The sequence below is a fragment of the Parambassis ranga genome, chromosome 5, assembly GCF_900634625.1.
Source record: "Parambassis ranga chromosome 5, fParRan2.1, whole genome shotgun sequence".
NCBI lineage: Eukaryota > Metazoa > Chordata > Actinopteri > Ambassidae > Parambassis > Parambassis ranga.
This window is the reverse complement of record NC_041026.1, coordinates 16,001,191-16,018,276: the sequence shown is the minus strand read 5'-3', so window position 1 is coordinate 16,018,276 and position 17,086 is coordinate 16,001,191. Positions and strand designations below refer to the sequence as shown.

General features: G+C 44.1%; 1 protein-coding gene across 1 annotated transcript in view; it reads right to left on the bottom strand.

The window, feature by feature from the left end:
- Positions 1–123: 123 nt before the first annotated feature.
- Positions 124–17,086, bottom strand: part of megf6b (multiple EGF-like-domains 6b) — a 49,002-nt gene continuing 32,039 nt past the window's right edge. Inside the window, exons 7-38 of the mRNA XM_028405150.1 lie at positions 15,688–15,813; positions 14,867–14,989; positions 14,249–14,371; positions 14,021–14,158; positions 13,385–13,507; positions 13,046–13,168; positions 12,163–12,333; positions 11,578–11,709; positions 11,350–11,478; positions 11,116–11,244; positions 10,888–11,022; positions 9,947–10,081; positions 9,746–9,871; positions 9,529–9,660; positions 9,066–9,194; positions 8,856–8,987; positions 8,494–8,622; positions 8,275–8,403; positions 7,853–7,981; positions 7,628–7,756; positions 6,388–6,516; positions 6,150–6,278; positions 5,548–5,676; positions 5,330–5,461; positions 5,116–5,244; positions 4,909–5,037; positions 4,450–4,578; positions 4,195–4,323; positions 3,240–3,368; positions 3,007–3,135; positions 829–957; positions 124–537 (exon numbers count right to left, since the gene is read on the bottom strand). Coding sequence (XP_028260951.1) covers positions 473–537; positions 829–957; positions 3,007–3,135; positions 3,240–3,368; positions 4,195–4,323; positions 4,450–4,578; positions 4,909–5,037; positions 5,116–5,244; positions 5,330–5,461; positions 5,548–5,676; positions 6,150–6,278; positions 6,388–6,516; positions 7,628–7,756; positions 7,853–7,981; positions 8,275–8,403; positions 8,494–8,622; positions 8,856–8,987; positions 9,066–9,194; positions 9,529–9,660; positions 9,746–9,871; positions 9,947–10,081; positions 10,888–11,022; positions 11,116–11,244; positions 11,350–11,478; positions 11,578–11,709; positions 12,163–12,333; positions 13,046–13,168; positions 13,385–13,507; positions 14,021–14,158; positions 14,249–14,371; positions 14,867–14,989; positions 15,688–15,813 — 4,109 coding nt within the window. The 3' untranslated portion in view covers positions 124–472. The remainder of the gene's footprint in view (positions 538–828; positions 958–3,006; positions 3,136–3,239; positions 3,369–4,194; positions 4,324–4,449; positions 4,579–4,908; positions 5,038–5,115; positions 5,245–5,329; positions 5,462–5,547; positions 5,677–6,149; positions 6,279–6,387; positions 6,517–7,627; positions 7,757–7,852; positions 7,982–8,274; positions 8,404–8,493; positions 8,623–8,855; positions 8,988–9,065; positions 9,195–9,528; positions 9,661–9,745; positions 9,872–9,946; positions 10,082–10,887; positions 11,023–11,115; positions 11,245–11,349; positions 11,479–11,577; positions 11,710–12,162; positions 12,334–13,045; positions 13,169–13,384; positions 13,508–14,020; positions 14,159–14,248; positions 14,372–14,866; positions 14,990–15,687; positions 15,814–17,086) is intronic.

Genomic DNA, 17,086 nt, shown 5'->3' with positions numbered 1-17,086 from the left:
AAGTTTCAGAATAGAAAATCTCCAATTTAGACTTTATGATCTCAAAAAACTTCCAATTTCTTGTAAATTTGGGTATGTATGTATATATAAATATATATGTGTGTGTATTTATATGGCCCTAATACATCACTGTACAAGACAACTTCATTGTAATGGAATAAACATGACCTCAGTGTTTAAAAAAAATTAGAAATTATTTTACATACAGTACCTGCAAATGGTATTTTAAACACAATATACTAAAAAGTGCACAGTCTCCTGAAGATTTAAACTCCTCATTGTAAATCTGTGACAGGAGGCTGATGACTCCTCAAAAAAGGCACAAAAAAAAGTCTGATCCAGCTCAGACCCCAGTGTGGAATTTCAGTTCTCACCAGAGAGTCTATTTCCACGAGTCCTCCCTGTTCCTGTCACCAGCTTTCAGTCACTTCAGCAAAGACTTGCTCATCTGTCCCGACCTGAGATACAGCTGCTATAATGAGTTGTCATGTTGCGAGTCTCCTCTACTGCTCCCGGAGGTGAGGCGTGGAGGTCCACCTGAAAAAAAAAAAGCATCCACACAAAGAGCTGAGAGTCCAGCTCAGCAAACATTCATATTCGATCAGAACAGAGAGGAAAGTGCAGCGGCTGCAGTTCAGACAGTACCTGAACACTGTCAGCACTTAGACGGCTTATTTACTCTCATTTCACTGAGTCGGCACAAATGTCACTTCACTTCTGAGTCAAGAGTGACCAAAGGCTGTCGCCAGCGTCTACATCAGATGTAATGATGCAGTAAGTGTGACACACCCACGAAGATGGCGTGTGAGTGTTTGCCATCCCTTTTACCTTCCTGACAGGAGAGTCCCATCCAGCTGTGCAAGCAGCTGCAGCGGCCATTGCGGCGGTCACACTGCGCCCCGTTTTCACACTTGCAGGTCTCTGTGCAGTCCGGCCCATAGCGATTGGCTCTGCATTCTGACAAACAATAAAACAACATATTTCAATACCACTACCAGCCTGCGTATGATGGTCATTAAGCAGTATGTTCCACAGTATGCTTCACCTATCTTCACCCTTCTTATAATAACCTGAGAATAGGAGTAAACAATGAAAGGACGTGCAGGTTTTACAGAACAGACAAGTCACCACAAATTGACTGAGAGCATCGACCATGAGAGTTACCCAAAACTGAGCCTGGGACATCTTGTTTGCCCCCTGGTGACCACAGAGGTCATAAACCCTGCTCCCTATGTTAGTAGATGGGACATGGACACAAAGTACAAATAAAATACATTTTTCTAGAGATAGCTTATATGTTGTTAGCTAGATGTTATCACAATGATCTGCATTTCTCATTTGCAGATAACTACCAAATAAGGGCTTAAAAAATACATTGTAATATTTTACCATTTCCTATTTGGACTTTTTGTTACATAAGCAAACACATATTCACACTTTTATGAGCCAAACTAACTGTCGACTAACATATTTCTCGTATGTTCTTATTGTTCTCTTTCTGTCTTCAGCGTGTCGCAAATTTACGTGTTTTGGGTGCAACAGAGCACCAAACTCTGCGTGTCATTTTTGGTCTGTTCTAGCTCATGTGCAAGCAAGGAAGGACAGAAATACGCCTTGTTCATCATTGTGACACTTATTTTTAAATCATGATGCGTGCACACTTCCTTTTCATTCTGCCATACACCTGTTTTGGTTGCTGCTTCCGTGCATCATGCACCTCGCAGGATTAAAGCAGTTAATTAATTAAAAGAATTAAATTAAAAGAAACAAATCAACAGTCAAGCGCTCTAAGAACATAGTGTGAAACTACGAAACAGGTGACTTAGTCCGCCACAAATCTGTGCTAAAGTGATTTGGTCTGCTTGTCATGATTAGCATTTGGACACAAGCAGCTCATATTCAGTGGCTGAGAAAGACAAAGGGAGCACTGCAAAAACAAAAACAAAAAACAAATATTAAAATGAGGGATTTGCTTAAAATAAGCAAAATCTGCCAACAGAGCAGGAAAATCTGAATTACCAAGACTTTTTAAACAAGCAAATATATCTAAAGATGTGTAACTCAATCTATTTCTTTTAATCTATGACTTATCTTAAGTATAAATAAACCATTGTTTCATGTTCAGTAAACTCTTAGGAAGGTCACAGAGTTGTGGTTCAAAGTTTATTACATTCGGCTCACTTAGACCATGACGGAAATGTCTCACTCGAGGCTCTAAGCCTCACGATGGCCGAGAACCTAACCCTCACCCTAGCCCTAGCTGTAACCCTAACCCTAATGCAGAGCTAGGGTTAGGGTTAGTGAACCTAGCTGAACACAATATACCCTGCCAAGTCATATTACGGTCAGCAACCCAACCCATCAACCTAAAGAAAAAACTATAGTAAAAATATATAATTATTATTCATTTAAAACTCATGTATATCTAAACACAAAGACTACCCTTTACTATCCACTGCACCTCAACAAAGAAAAGTTAGAATTAGGACGTTTCCGACTTTTGCCAAGTGGTTTATAAGCCACTTGGCTTCAAGAAATCACTTAGCAGTGTGGCAAGACGTCTTAGGAGAAAAAAAAATCACAGCTTACTTGGTCTCTATCTTTCCTACATAACATTCCTTGGAGAATAGTACAAGCAATGCAGTTAAGAATGTAGCTAAACCAAGCGGCAACCTTCGGGGCTCAGACTTGAAGCCCATGCGGACGTGTCAAAACATGTAGATATTTATGTGTAGAATGAACATGTAGAATTATCTTGACAGACAAAAATAGGAATATTTTGCTTTGATTTAAGATATAAGAGTCTAGATTCCAGTTTTTGCGGCGAGGCGATCATAACAGAAAAACAGCGAAGTTTTTTTCTGAGAGACACGTTAGAAAGTGGCGCATTTCTGTCGTTCCTGGCTTGCCATACCCGGTGGAACCGCTGGCCAGTCTGAATTAATAGAACAGTGTGTGTGTGTGTGTGTGTGTTGGACAGCCTCTATGTATGTACTCAAAGATTACCGATGTCACATCTGGATCCGGTCTTCCCTGAGGAGCAGAGGCATCGTCCCGTCACAGGATCACAGGGAGTGTCATCTTCACAGTCGCACACTCGAGTGCAGCCTTGACCGTAGCTGCCCTGATCACACACTGAGAGGAAGGTCGAGGACGTGAAAAACACTTTCAAAGACCTTATAAATTACACATAAAAAAAATGGTAATCCTGTTATTTCATGAGACTGAACAGATCTGACCTATGTGGCAGCGCCCCCCATGGTATCCCGGAGGACAGATGCAGTGGCCCGACACGGGGTGGCAGGAGGCCCCGTTCATACAGTCACACTGCAGCTGACACTGGGGGCCGTGGAGACCAGGAGGGCAGGCTGAGAGGGGAAACATGGAGGGAGATTTAAAGGTTTAAAATGTTTAATCAGTAAATGATATTAGCTTCATTAGTTCATGTGTGTATGAATGATTAGAAACTCTTAAAGCTGGTTTTGCTGCACTAACAGATGAATGAAGCCTCCTGTCTGTGTTGCTGATGACAGTTGTGTAACTACTGCCACTAAAACAGGAGAAGAAATCCTACACCTTAATTCTAAAGCAGAGCAGAGACCTACTGCAGGCAGGATGAAGTTATTTACCTTAATGACCTGACACCAATGCACATGAAAGCATGGTTAGATAACACATTTTTAACACTCATACACTTTAAAAAAGGAGGCATAGATTCAAACTCAGGATTTTCTGCACTGTATTTGTATTGCTTTGTCTGCCTTTGTTCTGTGTGGACTCTCCACTCAGCTTTGTTTACTGGCTCACTTCCTGCATGCCAAGGTTACAAATATGTTATTGTGTTGCTTAATATGCAGTGACTTACTTGGTGTACACACCACACATCAAAATGTCCATATTTATTAGTTTCTGTGTTCTCTTTTGCTGCTTTTAAGTTAAGTTCTGGTCAAACTGTTGTAACTGTAAACAAAATAAAAGCTTTAATAAAGTCTTTAAATCATCACTATAATTAAAAGACTAAGAGACTAAGACTAAAAGACTAAGATTAAAAGTGGCTGTTATGTGTTTAAATACCAAAGGAGGGCTGTACAGAGGAATGTGTAATGCTGGGAGCTGTTAATGAGATGGAAATGAAAAAAATACAGATTTATCCTCTGAGACGTCCATTGTTGGTTGTGTTTGCTCAGTTCTCACCGTGCTCACACAGATGTCCGTAGTAGCCCGGGCCACACTGACACGTCCCCATCACTTGGTCACATGTGCCGTTATTTTGACAGCTACAAGTCAGCTGGCAGTTGGCACCAAATCTGCCCGTAGGACATTCTGAGACAAAAAAAATGAATAAAATCAACCTCCTGACTGTGTTTGTGTTCAGCATGCTGCAGCAGATCACACACACGGCGTGCAGGAATAAGCTGAGAAACAGGATGTATAGAAAAGTGCTGTCACCTCTGTCACAGTGTGCGCCGGTCCAGCCCAGACCGCAGGTACAGTTCCCAGATACAGAGTCACACACTCCACCATTACTGCAGTTACAGCGCTGCGCACAGTCCGCCCCAAACCAGCCTGGAGGGCAGCCTGAGGCCAAACACACACACACACACACACACACTCTAATTAAACTGAAGCAAACCACCAGACAGGTGAGCTTCGTCATGAAAATGGGTGAAACAGTTGGTTTTGTTCTTTCAATAAATTATTCCACACACAAACATCAGGCATGTTTTTCTCCCATTGGAGGCAGAAATACAGTTCGCAGCCTTTCATTCATGTTCAGTACATAAAACAGTATACACAGACATGTCAGCTGGGATCCATCACAGTCTGCATGACACCAAACCTAAAAATGGTCTGAGGGCTCCACGCAGAGGTCACAGAAAAAAAACAGGACAACCAGTGAAAACTGACCCTGTCCACATTCCTCGCCTCTCCGTCCAGGGACGCACACACAGCGACCGGTGACCGGGTCATTCCGGGCTCCATCGCCACACAGCGCCACACGGGCACAGTCGACACCGTAATGCCCAGCTGGACACGCTGTTAAGACACACACTTGTCACTTCCTGCTGTAATACTGATTTATTAGTCCTTTATTAAGGTTTGAGACAGACTCACGGATGCTGCAGCGAGGTCCAATAAACCCTGCTGGACATTCACAGGCTCCTGTGGAAGGACTGCACTTCCCTCCATTCTCACACTCACACTGTCTCTCACAGTTTGGACCGTACCGACCCGCTCCACAGACTGAAAATAAAAAACACACATTCGAGTTGCTGTAACACACTTCCTTGGTGTAATGTTCGTGTATACAGCAGCTGCAGGTACATACTTTGGTCACATTTGGAGCCATGGAAACCTGGGGCGCAGTAACACGATCCAGTCACCGGGTGGCAGAGCTGGTTCGTCTCTGAGCACTGACAGACCTGGTTACAGTTGTGCCCAAATGTTCCCGGGAGACAAGCTGAGAGGGGAGAAGCACACTTGTACAGATATTCATTTTATATTAGGAAAAGCAGACAGAAGTTACTGTAGCGCTGCAGGACTCACTCTGCTCACAGCCATTGCCTGTAAATCCAGGAGGACAACCGCACTCTCCGGAGACATGGTGGCAGGATGTGCCCTGTGCACAGCTGCAGCGCTGCACGCAGCCCTCTCCATATGTACCCGGCAAACATACTGAAGGACACAGAGGGAAAGCAACATGACAAATATAGATACTGAGCTCATCATCAGTGAAACAGATAAGATGAAGTTACTGCTCAACTCATTCCTAAGTGAACAATCCATGTGAGCTTGAGGCTGTCATATTTCCGTACATTGAACTAAAGCGTTGTTACTGTGTGCAGTTTATTTTACAGTAAGATGTGGATGAATTGTGTCACTTTGGCAACACCAGCTGGCAGGCACACATTCAATCCTTTCAGCTAGCTAGAGGTTTTTTGTTGGTGTTTTCATATTGAGTTTAGCATTTGTACCACCCACAGATGTCAGATGAGAGCCAAAGGTCCTCACCAAACTCCACTGCACCAAGTAAAATGCATTACATATGATTTTAACAGTGAAAAAATGTTTTATCATTTAGTTCTTCTCTGAGCTGCATGTAGAGGTTTATAATATCACAGGTTCATGTTAAGATGAAAACATTGTACTTTTGTCGCAGTGCTTTCCTCTCCACCCGGGCGGACACTGGCACTCTCCAGTGACGTGGTGACACGAGGCCCCGTGCACACACTGACATCGCTCCTCACAGCGGACACCAAACAGGCCTGCTTCACATGCTGGGCGGAGGAAGGTGTGAATTAGAGGCTAATTGGAGGTTCAGAGCAGTTCAGTTTCCATCATGAAGCAGTTCCCATGAGGTGCGTTTGTTTTGACTCACTGGCTCACCTTTCTTACAGTGCTCTCCGATCCAGCCACTGCTGCAGCTGCAGCGTCCAGTCTGTCTGTCACACTGGCCGCCATTCTCACATCTACACTGCTGCTGGCAGTCAGCCCCAAAACGACCCGCTACACAATCTGTGTAAACATGTGAACATACACACACACGACAGGATGAGAGAGAGAAAACAGACACTATGATGAGAATCACGTACGACAGGGAAACAGTCTCTGTCACATTTCTGCTGAGGAGTGCACTTTTATTCCCCACTAATTCTTAACTGGAGCGAGGAAGGAGTTGGCAATCAGAGGAAGTGGCCACAGACTTTGGAGGGTGAAGACATTCCAGCGACAGGATTAGAGGTTTCCTGAGTCAGAACAGAGGAAGGCCGGGCCTGGCACGACCCGATGGGGGAGAGGTTGTAACAGGCACAGAGGGAGGATAGTGTGTGATGTGGAGCTCAGGGGGAGAAGGAGCTGGAATGTCATCGCTGGGCCGACTGAGACTTTTACAGAGCTGTGTCTCGACTGTGGTGCAAGAACACATTGGCTGCCAGCGACTATCCAGAGCGCAGGCAAAAACACATGAGCTAAGCGAGCAAATGAAAGGCAGACGGATGTCTTTCCTGAGTACAGTAAAACAACCACAGGCCACTGCTTTTAATGTTTACTACAGGGTTCAGGTGATGTTATTCCTCTGCATTTATGGCCAAACTAAACCTCTGTGGTTTACTGAATGAGAGCTGTACAATATCTGTATCAGAGAAATGATCTCATTATGTCTAAAAAACACTTGATCTTCAATGCCTTTAAGGATAAAGGTCTGCTGTCTGGTTACTTCTGTAGCTAATGTCTGTTTATAGACAGATATTATTTATTAATACCAGTGAAATGTTGGTTATTCAATAAATCTTATTTTCGTAGTAGTAGTTTGTATTATATTAGTACAAATCTATCTTTACGCACTAACAACATCAGTCTTTTTCAGTTTTCTTTAACAATGAAGGATTATTTGCTGATGGGATAACTTTCAATTTTACCTTCACAAATAGTTTGGATATTCTGAATATAAACTTCTTCTGACTTTACAGCCATGTCAGCAGATTTTTGGCCATTATCTTGACGAGTACAATGTTATTATAAATGTCCAAAAATAGGACCGAGCTTGTAATAAGTCTGAATATTTTCTGGATCCATCCTAAGGTGGTTTCGGATGGAGACTCTTACTCACAGTCTCTCTGAGTCTTACCCAGTTCACAGGCTGTGCCTGTCCACCCGCTGGCACATGTACATTTTCCGTTGGCTTTATTACAGGTGGCTCCATTCTGACACAAGCAGCGCTGCCGACAGTCTGCTCCGTAAAAGCCTGCAGGGCATTCTGGGAAAACAAAGAAAAATACAGACACAACTATCTTTTGACCTCCTCTTCTCCTGTCAAAACAGATGATCAGCTTTCTCGGTTGCGTAAACTCACCCTCTGTGCAGTTGGGCCCGGTCCAGCCTGGCGTGCACACACACTGCCCGCTGGCCGGGTGGCAGATGCCATCGTTACGGCAGCTACAGGTTTGGTTACATCCTTCCCCATAGAAACCTGCTGGGCATGCTGCCAGGACGGAGACAAACAATATCATTACCTCCTGATGAACTCGGTGATCAAACGTGGAAATTCCAGTGTCTGGTAAGTAATACAGGCTTCAGCATGGGGAACATCAGCCTGGTACTTTCTCATGTGTGACTGGGGCTGGGTTTTCCCAAATAACTCTGAAACCAGGCATGTTTTTGTTCTTCTGTGAGCTGCTGGATTCCTGTGAAATCTGCTACAGAAATGTCCAGATTCCCCCTTTTATCACAACACTGGACAGCACCTGTCCACTCTGTGGAGCACCTGTCACTCACTTAGGTTGCAGATGGGGCCGATCCAGCCAGCGGGACAGGAACAAACGCCGCTGACGTGATCACAGCTCCCACCATTCAGACACAAACATTTCTCCTGGCAGTCCAAACCGTAGAAACTCTGAGGACATGCTGAAACACACACACATAAAGATAACCTGTTACTGGCACACATGTCAACAGCAGGTACATTTTATTTCATGGTCAAAGAGCTGCTCTTACGCTTTTCACAGAAGGTTCCTGTCCATCCCACCTGGCAGGTACAAGCTCCGCTCACATGGTCACACAAGGCATTGTTGTCACACTGACACCGATGGCGACAACCAAGACCAAACATTCCAGCAGGGCACTCTGAGGGAAAAGGACACACACATCAGATCTAAGACATATACAGACTATGTATCTGCAAAATTCAACATATATATAATATATTATAATCAAGTCCAAGTTTTCCATTTTTTTCAGGTTGTGTTAGATTTATTTATATTTCATTGGTATTTAAATTTAGTGACCCGAAGATCTCATCTCTCCATATGGACTGATGTTTCGGTAATACAGCAGCAACACTGCATTCAACAACATACTCTGATGACAGTGTGTTCCAGTGTATCCAGCTTCACAGTTGCACTGGCCCGTCACAGCGTCACAGCTGCCGTCTCCATTTCTGCAGTCGCAGGTTTCTGCACAGTCAGCTCCCCAGTGTCCTGCATCACAGGCTGCAATGCAAAGAGTTTCAGTGTGTCACACAACATCATAGATGAGGTTTTGACATTCATCCTCTCAGTGTCTGGTACCTTTCCTGCAGTTGTGTCCGGTCCAGCCAGGAGCGCAGGTACAGCGCCCGCTCACCGGGTCGCAGCGAGCGTTGTTCTCACAAACACATTTCATCTGGCATCCCTGACCGAAACGTCCACTCGGACAAGCTGCATGAGGAAAGAAATATTTAAAGCATTAAAGACTAATCTACCATAACCATCTCCACCAGACCGCCGGAGGAGCACACCAACTTCCCGTGACAGTTACTGTGGAGTGATGCTTGAGGAGTGGGTGGCTGGATAAAACAGGATCATATTCACACTGCACAGGAAAAATATGCTGAAAGATTTTAGCTAATGACCTCACAGATGAACGACTCATCTGTCTCCTAGCATGTTGCTTCATTTCACATCCAAACTTCAATGTTCCACAGCGCTGCCATCCTCTTCATATGTCTGACTGTTTCTCTTTCTCCAAAAATGCACACTGCTTGTTACTCACAGTTTTGGCAGAGACGTCCGATGAATCCTGGTGGACAGTTACATGACCCGTTGTGTTTATCACACGCGCCACCGTTCTCACACACCGGGCACGTCTCCTTGCAGCCTGGACCCCAGAACCCCTCTGGACACACTGAGGTAGACGAACATTTTTTTTGTGAACATTTAATTTCACATTGTATGCTTGTGTTGTGCTCTGCTCTGGTGTGTGCACTCACAGTTCTCACAGTGCTGTCCCGATGTGCCTGCTGGACACTGACACTGTCCTGTCACTTCGTCACATGGGGCACCGGTGCAGTTACAGGAGTGTATGCAGCCTGTTCCAAACGTTCCCTCTGGACAGTCTAAGGAGAGGACTGTCTCAGAATCAAACACAAGCAAACGTGCTGTAAGAACGCCGTCTGCACAGACAGACATACCTTGATCACAGTTCTCCCCATGACGACCAGGAGGACATTTTCGTTGGCATTCACCAGTCACATGATCACACGATACTCCTGGTGGACAGGCACACTTCTTCTCACAGCCCGCTCCATAAGTGCCTGGTTTACATTCTAAAAGGCAGGTCAAAGAGAAAGACGACATTCATACAACCATGGAAATCATCCTCCCTGTTTTATGAAGCAGCTCAGCTATATGGATTCTTTATTAGCACACACACACACACACATACAGCACTACTTGTGTAAATCTGAAAAAGCAGGTGAACTTGTCTGCAACAGTGTGCAGAGCTGTTTATTGGACGATGGAACATTTTTGGAAACCTCCACATCTTTCCGACGTCAGATTAAGAAAGTCTGGGTTTTACCATTTCTGTAAAGTTCCAAATATGAAGTTCCAACATTCACACCCACTTCACGCTATGATTGGCCAAGAGCGCAGTGGTCAGAGTGGAGCCAGGAGCTGATTTTTTCTTAATGACACAACTGTTTCTGCCACTTTTCATCTGAACACACAAACATCTTTAATACCACCCAGGAGAGCCTTCCAGGAAAAAAGCACCATCACCAGCATCATCCACACAGTAAAAAAAAAGCTATAAAAAGCTGTGTACAACGACACAATCGGTATACAAAGGTGTCCCTAGAAGGACAAATAAGGCCCTTAGGACTGTCCCATTTTGAAGGCTCCTACAAACATCTTTCCTTTTTTTTTCTTTGGTAATAAAAGATGGAACAGATGCATTCTTCACAAACTACATGGACAAAGACTACACTTCTGCAGGTTGCTAGTTAACGGGAGCAGTATATCTCAAAAACAGGAAGTCTTTCCCCAGACTCGACCATCTTATCTGACAGCTGCTGGTGTGACCTTCCAGGATGGTGCCTGGGTGATGGAGCCTCCCAACTTGTGTGCTCACCTTCTTTGCAGGTGGTGCCCTGGTAACCAGGTTTACAGATGCAGTTGCCGTGGCGACGGTGACATTCATGAGTGTTCTGTTGGTCACACTGACACTCCACAGAGCAACCAGGTCCAAAAGTCCACTTAGGACATGCTGAGGATGAAAAATGAAGAAAATGAAACACAAAGGACTGAAGGTGGTATCTTGTACATCAGCTGAAGGTGAGCCTGAGACGATGGGACTCACGCAGGTGACAGAAGCGTCCATAGAGTCCAGGATCACACAGACAGGCTCCGTAGGTCCGGTGGCAGCGTCCATTGTTGGCACAGTTACACTTCTTGTTGCACTGCTTCCCATAGAAGCCCTTAGGACAGCCTGGACACAATGGACACTTCTCAGTAAAAGATAGACGGCCTGAGATAACTACATCATCCCTTAGTGGGAAAAAATGAGACAAAAGAATGTCTCATGGCAACTTACCATCCTGGCACAACTCTCCACTGACACCAGGAGGGCAGCGGCAGCTTCCACTGACAGGATCACAGCTGGCACCATTTTTACACTTACAGGGGAAGGAGCAGTTTTTACCAAAATATCCCTCGAGGCAGGCTGAGAGATGGAGAAATAAAAGAGTCTCTCACTGTTAAACTGACTTTACACCTCAGATTACAGTCGGTGTGTGTGTGTGCGTGTTGGATCGATCCTCACTCTGGTTGCAGACGATGCCCGTCCACCCGTTGGGGCAGTCGCAGCCATTTTTCCACTGATTGCATCTTCCTCCGTTAGAGCAGTCGTCACATGTCAAACTGCAATCACTGCCGAACGTGTCGTCCAAACACACTGAGAACAACACAGAAAAGAGGCCTTTTACTTCAACAGCTCACACTCAGACCGCATATATATTCAAATGTACAGGAGTCTGCTAGGAACACATTTAAACAGATTAGGATCACAGTGCAGGTGTTAGTCCTTGTCAGCTTTCAGTGAAGTTAGACTGCATGTTCAACATCTTGTCTAGCCGACACAGAACAGAACCTCTGACTTCCTGCCTCAGACTCCGACCAGCTGCCAGGACATATAAGCCTCAGCATTCCTGCCAGAGTCGGATGGTGGAGGTTTATTGGTATGTACGAACGGTCTGAGAGCATGAAGCAAAGCAATTAACCCCCACCGTGTGGCCTGTTCCTGCCTTCACTAAACCAGCCAGTCAGACAGCTTCACGGGAGCCTGGTAATCAGACACAGGTTTCCTGTTAATGATAATGGGACATTAATGGTTTGAGAGGAATCTCACCAAATTTCTGTGCCAGGTTGCTCTCAGCCCTCAGCTCCCCCTCGTCATCCTCGTAGTCGTCGTAGCGCTCCAGGGGTTGGCTGTAGTCCTGCAGCAAGGTGAGCTGGGGGCGAATCAGAGGCAGCTCACTGGCGCCTCCACTGGACAGAGCCTCGATGGCATTTTCCAGAACTGCAGAAAGAATACATTTTAATTTACAGAAACATCATATGTTCCCTAGTTTTACATTTAAAACAAGTGCTAAAACCACCACATTTGTTTCATTTAATACATGTAGACTTTGGCTACTAAAGGTTTTTTAATAAAGATGGACACACATTCTTTCACATCTGTATCTGTCCAGATATGGACGGACAGGCCTGACTTTTGACTTGGGATTATTATTTGACTCTCAATGCAGAGGAGCAGTGGCTCTACTCCAAACTCCTCCCAGATGACCCTGTCTCTAAGGTAGCCGGTCCTCTTGTGGAAACACCACCAGGGGACTGTGGGTTCAGAAGATGGATGGATGGATAAACCTCATTTTTGCGACTAAAATCTGTTTAGTTTTTTTATATTCTCCAAAACTTGCTGCCACTATAATTTCCTGGCAGCACTACTTTCTTCTCTTCAAAGCTGATGTTTTCAGCTGTGACATCAAATCTGAAGCTGGCTCAGAAATGTTTAAATAATATAATTTCAGACAGCAAATCAGAAACCTGCGAGAGCTGCTTCAGACTTTAACGGCACATTAATTATATTTTCCTACCTCTTGTCTAACTGACTCGGTGCACATGATGTGTGTTTTTTTCTGCAGTTGTGCAGTGTGCCAGGTTTTCCGTTGGAATGTTTCTGGTGTGATTGCCGCTCGCCCACTCACTTTAACATGATTGCAGATACTCACGGATGCAGGATTGCCGGTCCTCGTCCAAACGGAAACCCCGACGGCAGAAACACTGGAAGGAACCGGCGCTGTTCTGGCACGTGTGATCACAGCCACCGTTGGAAGCCAAACACTCGTCTACATCTAAACAACACAGACAGCAGCACACAGGCTTCAATACATGTGCTGCATCAAGACGGAAAAGTTTAGGAGAGTAATTTAACTGTGTGGTGCTCCCCAAAACAAAGACACCATTGTAAATAACAAACTGGAACTCGCCCAAAGTCAACAGGACTTATTATTCTCAAGTCACATAAAAGTGTTAGTGGCATCCATATATTGACTGAGGGTCAAACATACCATCACAGCTACACCCGTCTGAGTTGAGCCTGTATCCTGCTGAGCAGTAGCATTCATAACCCCCGGGGTAGTTGGTGCAGTCCTGCTCACAACAGGAGCTCTGCTCTCCACACTCATCAACGTCTGCCAAACACAACAAGCAGGGAGACAAAAATTATGACCCGACTGCAGGAATACGCTTCACTGCTCAGCGAGAGGAACCTTTTATGAGATCATGTACACTGCTCAGATTTAACAGCCAATTAAGTTACAACTAAAGGGCAGTGCCGCTGGAGTTTTACATTTTACTCTTACTTCTTCCCCTAGGAAAATTACTGCCATGCTCTAATGCCATAAAGTGCCTGAAGAGCATCAGTGGCGTTTCTCTTTGTTTCCTTCAGCTCTGAATGATCTACAGCAACATCCATCCATCATCAGTTCTATTATGATGTCACCTCAGAGATTATTTTTTTCACAGTAACAGTGTGAAATAAAACATTATACAGTTATATATATATATAAATAATTTATATAGACATATAGTATCTAAATAGAAACAGATCAGAATCACACATAACATGTCATATATTGACACTAATAGTAAATGAGTGCTGGTTTAATGCAGACATCACATGTTGGTATAAGATTGTCTCTTACCAATACAGGTTTTAAGGTCATCATCCAGCCTGTAACCATGGTTACATGTGCAAACAGGCCCGTTAGTGGAGTGCTGACAGTGATGTGAACATCCTCCGTTGTTGTTCTCACAGCTGTTCACGATCTCCATCTCGATTCCTTCAGTTCACAGTGAGGTGAGAGCGTGTGTTATTACAACCAGTAAAAAAAAAGTCATAAGGTTTATTATTCACATTTAAATCTACTGACTGTAACACTGTTTTCCATCAGATCCCAGCTCATAGGCAGTGTTGCAAACACAGGCGTACGAGCCCAGCGTGTTGTGGCAGCCGTGAGCACAGTTGGCTTCTTCTATCTCACACTCATCGATATCTAAGAGGAAAAGATAGAGACATTAAGAAATGACTCTGATTAGATCAGGATCAACAGTTTATTGGCCAGTACTGAGACAAAGACACTGCATCTTCTTTTCATTTATAAAACCACACTGGTTTTCTTAAGTCATTTTATCACTGCTGCATGTTTTTATTAAAAACATTTGCACAAAACCAGCAAAGAGTCTGTCACTGAAACACTAAAAGAGAGTATAGTGATTTAGAAATCATTGAAACACTATTTAACCAAATACAGTACAAAGACAACACACTGACAGAGAGATCTTGGTCAACAACAGTCACAGGGAAACATTTCACACAACATTACTGCTGGAGTTTTCCTCCCGACAGACCAGTTTTATAACGGGGTCCATGTAGTAGCAGTTTGAAGGTTTCTGCTGTATCACAGCCTTTGTCAGCAGCTGTTGACTAAAAGTGATCCTACTACATGTTTTATTTTACTACAGCACCTCATTGAGTCATTTGAGTTTACCTTCACAGGTTTTCCCATCTTCAGCTAAAATGTAGCCGACTTTACAGTCACAGTGAGCCCTTCCACCATCAACCCGACACTCATGCGTGCAGCCTCCATTCTGTTCCGCACAGGGATTCTGCACTGTAACACACACAAAAACAAACACACACACAACCATTAACATTTTAGCTCCAGGCATGAGACAGAATGTAAAATCACTGACTACTCTACATCTTAATGCAGAGCATGTGTAGAGCTTTAAATCCAGTCCTGCACCACCACCTCATCACTTTATTGTTCTCTCTGCATAGTTGTGTGTGTGTTTGACTTGTGTAAGCCTGTCTGGCATCTGGGATGAGAACCTTCAGCTCTGCAAAAATTAGAGGAAGCCTTTCACAGCCAACAATTACAAAGTAAAAGCATCTGAAAGACAGTAATTTAAAATGCATATATGTATAATTTCCCACCTCCAGAGAGCCATGCTCGGCTGCACGGTCTCAGAGATCGCCGAGATGAAAAGAATCAAGTGCAGAAAAACTTTCATTTAAAGAAAAAAAGCTGAAGAAACCCTCTGAGACTCTTTCCAATTCAACGCCTTATGAGTCTCATGAATGACATTTAATCATATTCCTGCACAGACTTCCTGTCAGATAATTATGATTGGCAGCAAATGCAGACAATGTGTTTTTAATACGTGATGATCAAACTGTCAGACTCGCACCTTCATGATCATCCAGAGTACTCAGTTTTACTGGCACTCCTTCCTCAGTAATCAAACTATTCATTAGTCCTCTTTTTTTGTCTGCTGACGTTCAGAGTTTGGAAACATGGGCACTCACATTTACAGTGCTTGGCATCCTCTGCCAGCTCGTAATTAGGCTTACAGCGGCAGCGAAAATGAGCAGCAGACTGCTGCACACAATAGTGTTCACATCCCCCGTTACTGATGGCACACGAATGGACAGCTGAAAAGAGAAAAAAGAAAAACATCACAAAGAGGCAGTCAGGAATCTGTGCAGACTTAAAACTGAAGTTTCATGTTTCTGAGTTTTGATGTGACTGGAAGGTCACATGATCTCCACTATGCTGTGAGTCCACACGGCGCTCACTGAGGGCAACGTGAGCTCAGTGGTCTGCCCCATCTGTCCATCTCCTCAGAGAAAATAACAGGTAACGGTCGAACAGCCTGGTGTTCTCAAAGGCTGTGGTTTTTTTTGTACTCGCAAGCAGAAGTCAAGATCCATCCATATCAAGTGCACGTCAAACCCACAGAGCGCTTTCCAGCTCAAATATTATGCAGCTACACACTAAGTGTGTGTGTGGGGGATATATCTGACCTCTGCTGGCAAATCAAGAGCTGGATAAAATGAGCTGAGCTGAGGCTGAACTGATTCCAGGCTCCTCTTTTTCTCTCCATGACACTGCACAGATTGGCATGTGTTGTTCTTGATCCAGACAACAACATGTGGTCATGTTTGGTGGATAGTACAAAACAGAAAAGTCCTTCCTTTGTTCTCATGTATGTGCAGGAAGAGTTCAGCACTAGATTTATTTGTGATCATTCTGCAGCCTGCACAGTTTTAAAGATAAGCCTCACATGTGCACCGCGATTATTAGTGCAATCAGTCTTTTTTTTTTTTCCTGCTGTCACATACGAGCCTCTCCGCTAATGTACAGATTCTAAGCTATACGACACTGAAGCTACTATGCGTTATGATGCCAAGAACCACAGAATGATTTCCACTCTAAATGTCAGTGAGGACGCTCTGTATACATTCCTGAAACCAGTGCCAGGTTTACAATTTTTCCTCTCCCTTTCCCTGTTTTATTTTTAAAAACCCAAAACCTGATGTGGTCTGCTATGATAAGAAGAACGTGGAGGGGCAGAGTAAACCCCTCAGAGTGACAGGATACCACATGATATGAAGGTCCAATATGAGCAGTATTACATGGACAGCTGGATTCACAAAGGCCAAAATGTTCTAATCATAATAACGTGACACTTCTCCTGTTGGATACATCACTATGAGTGAGATGCAACATTCATGAGGCTGTAGACTAAACACTCTTACCACCAGGTTCATTTAGTATTCCTGATGCTTGCTGTTTTAACACTTTAAGGTGGGAATACAGAAAGTCTGTTATTGATAAGTTTGGGGCCTAAAATAGAAAGAGATACATTATGTATCACATGCATGTGCAGCATCTGAATACTCAGACGAAAAGTCAATGAACCTG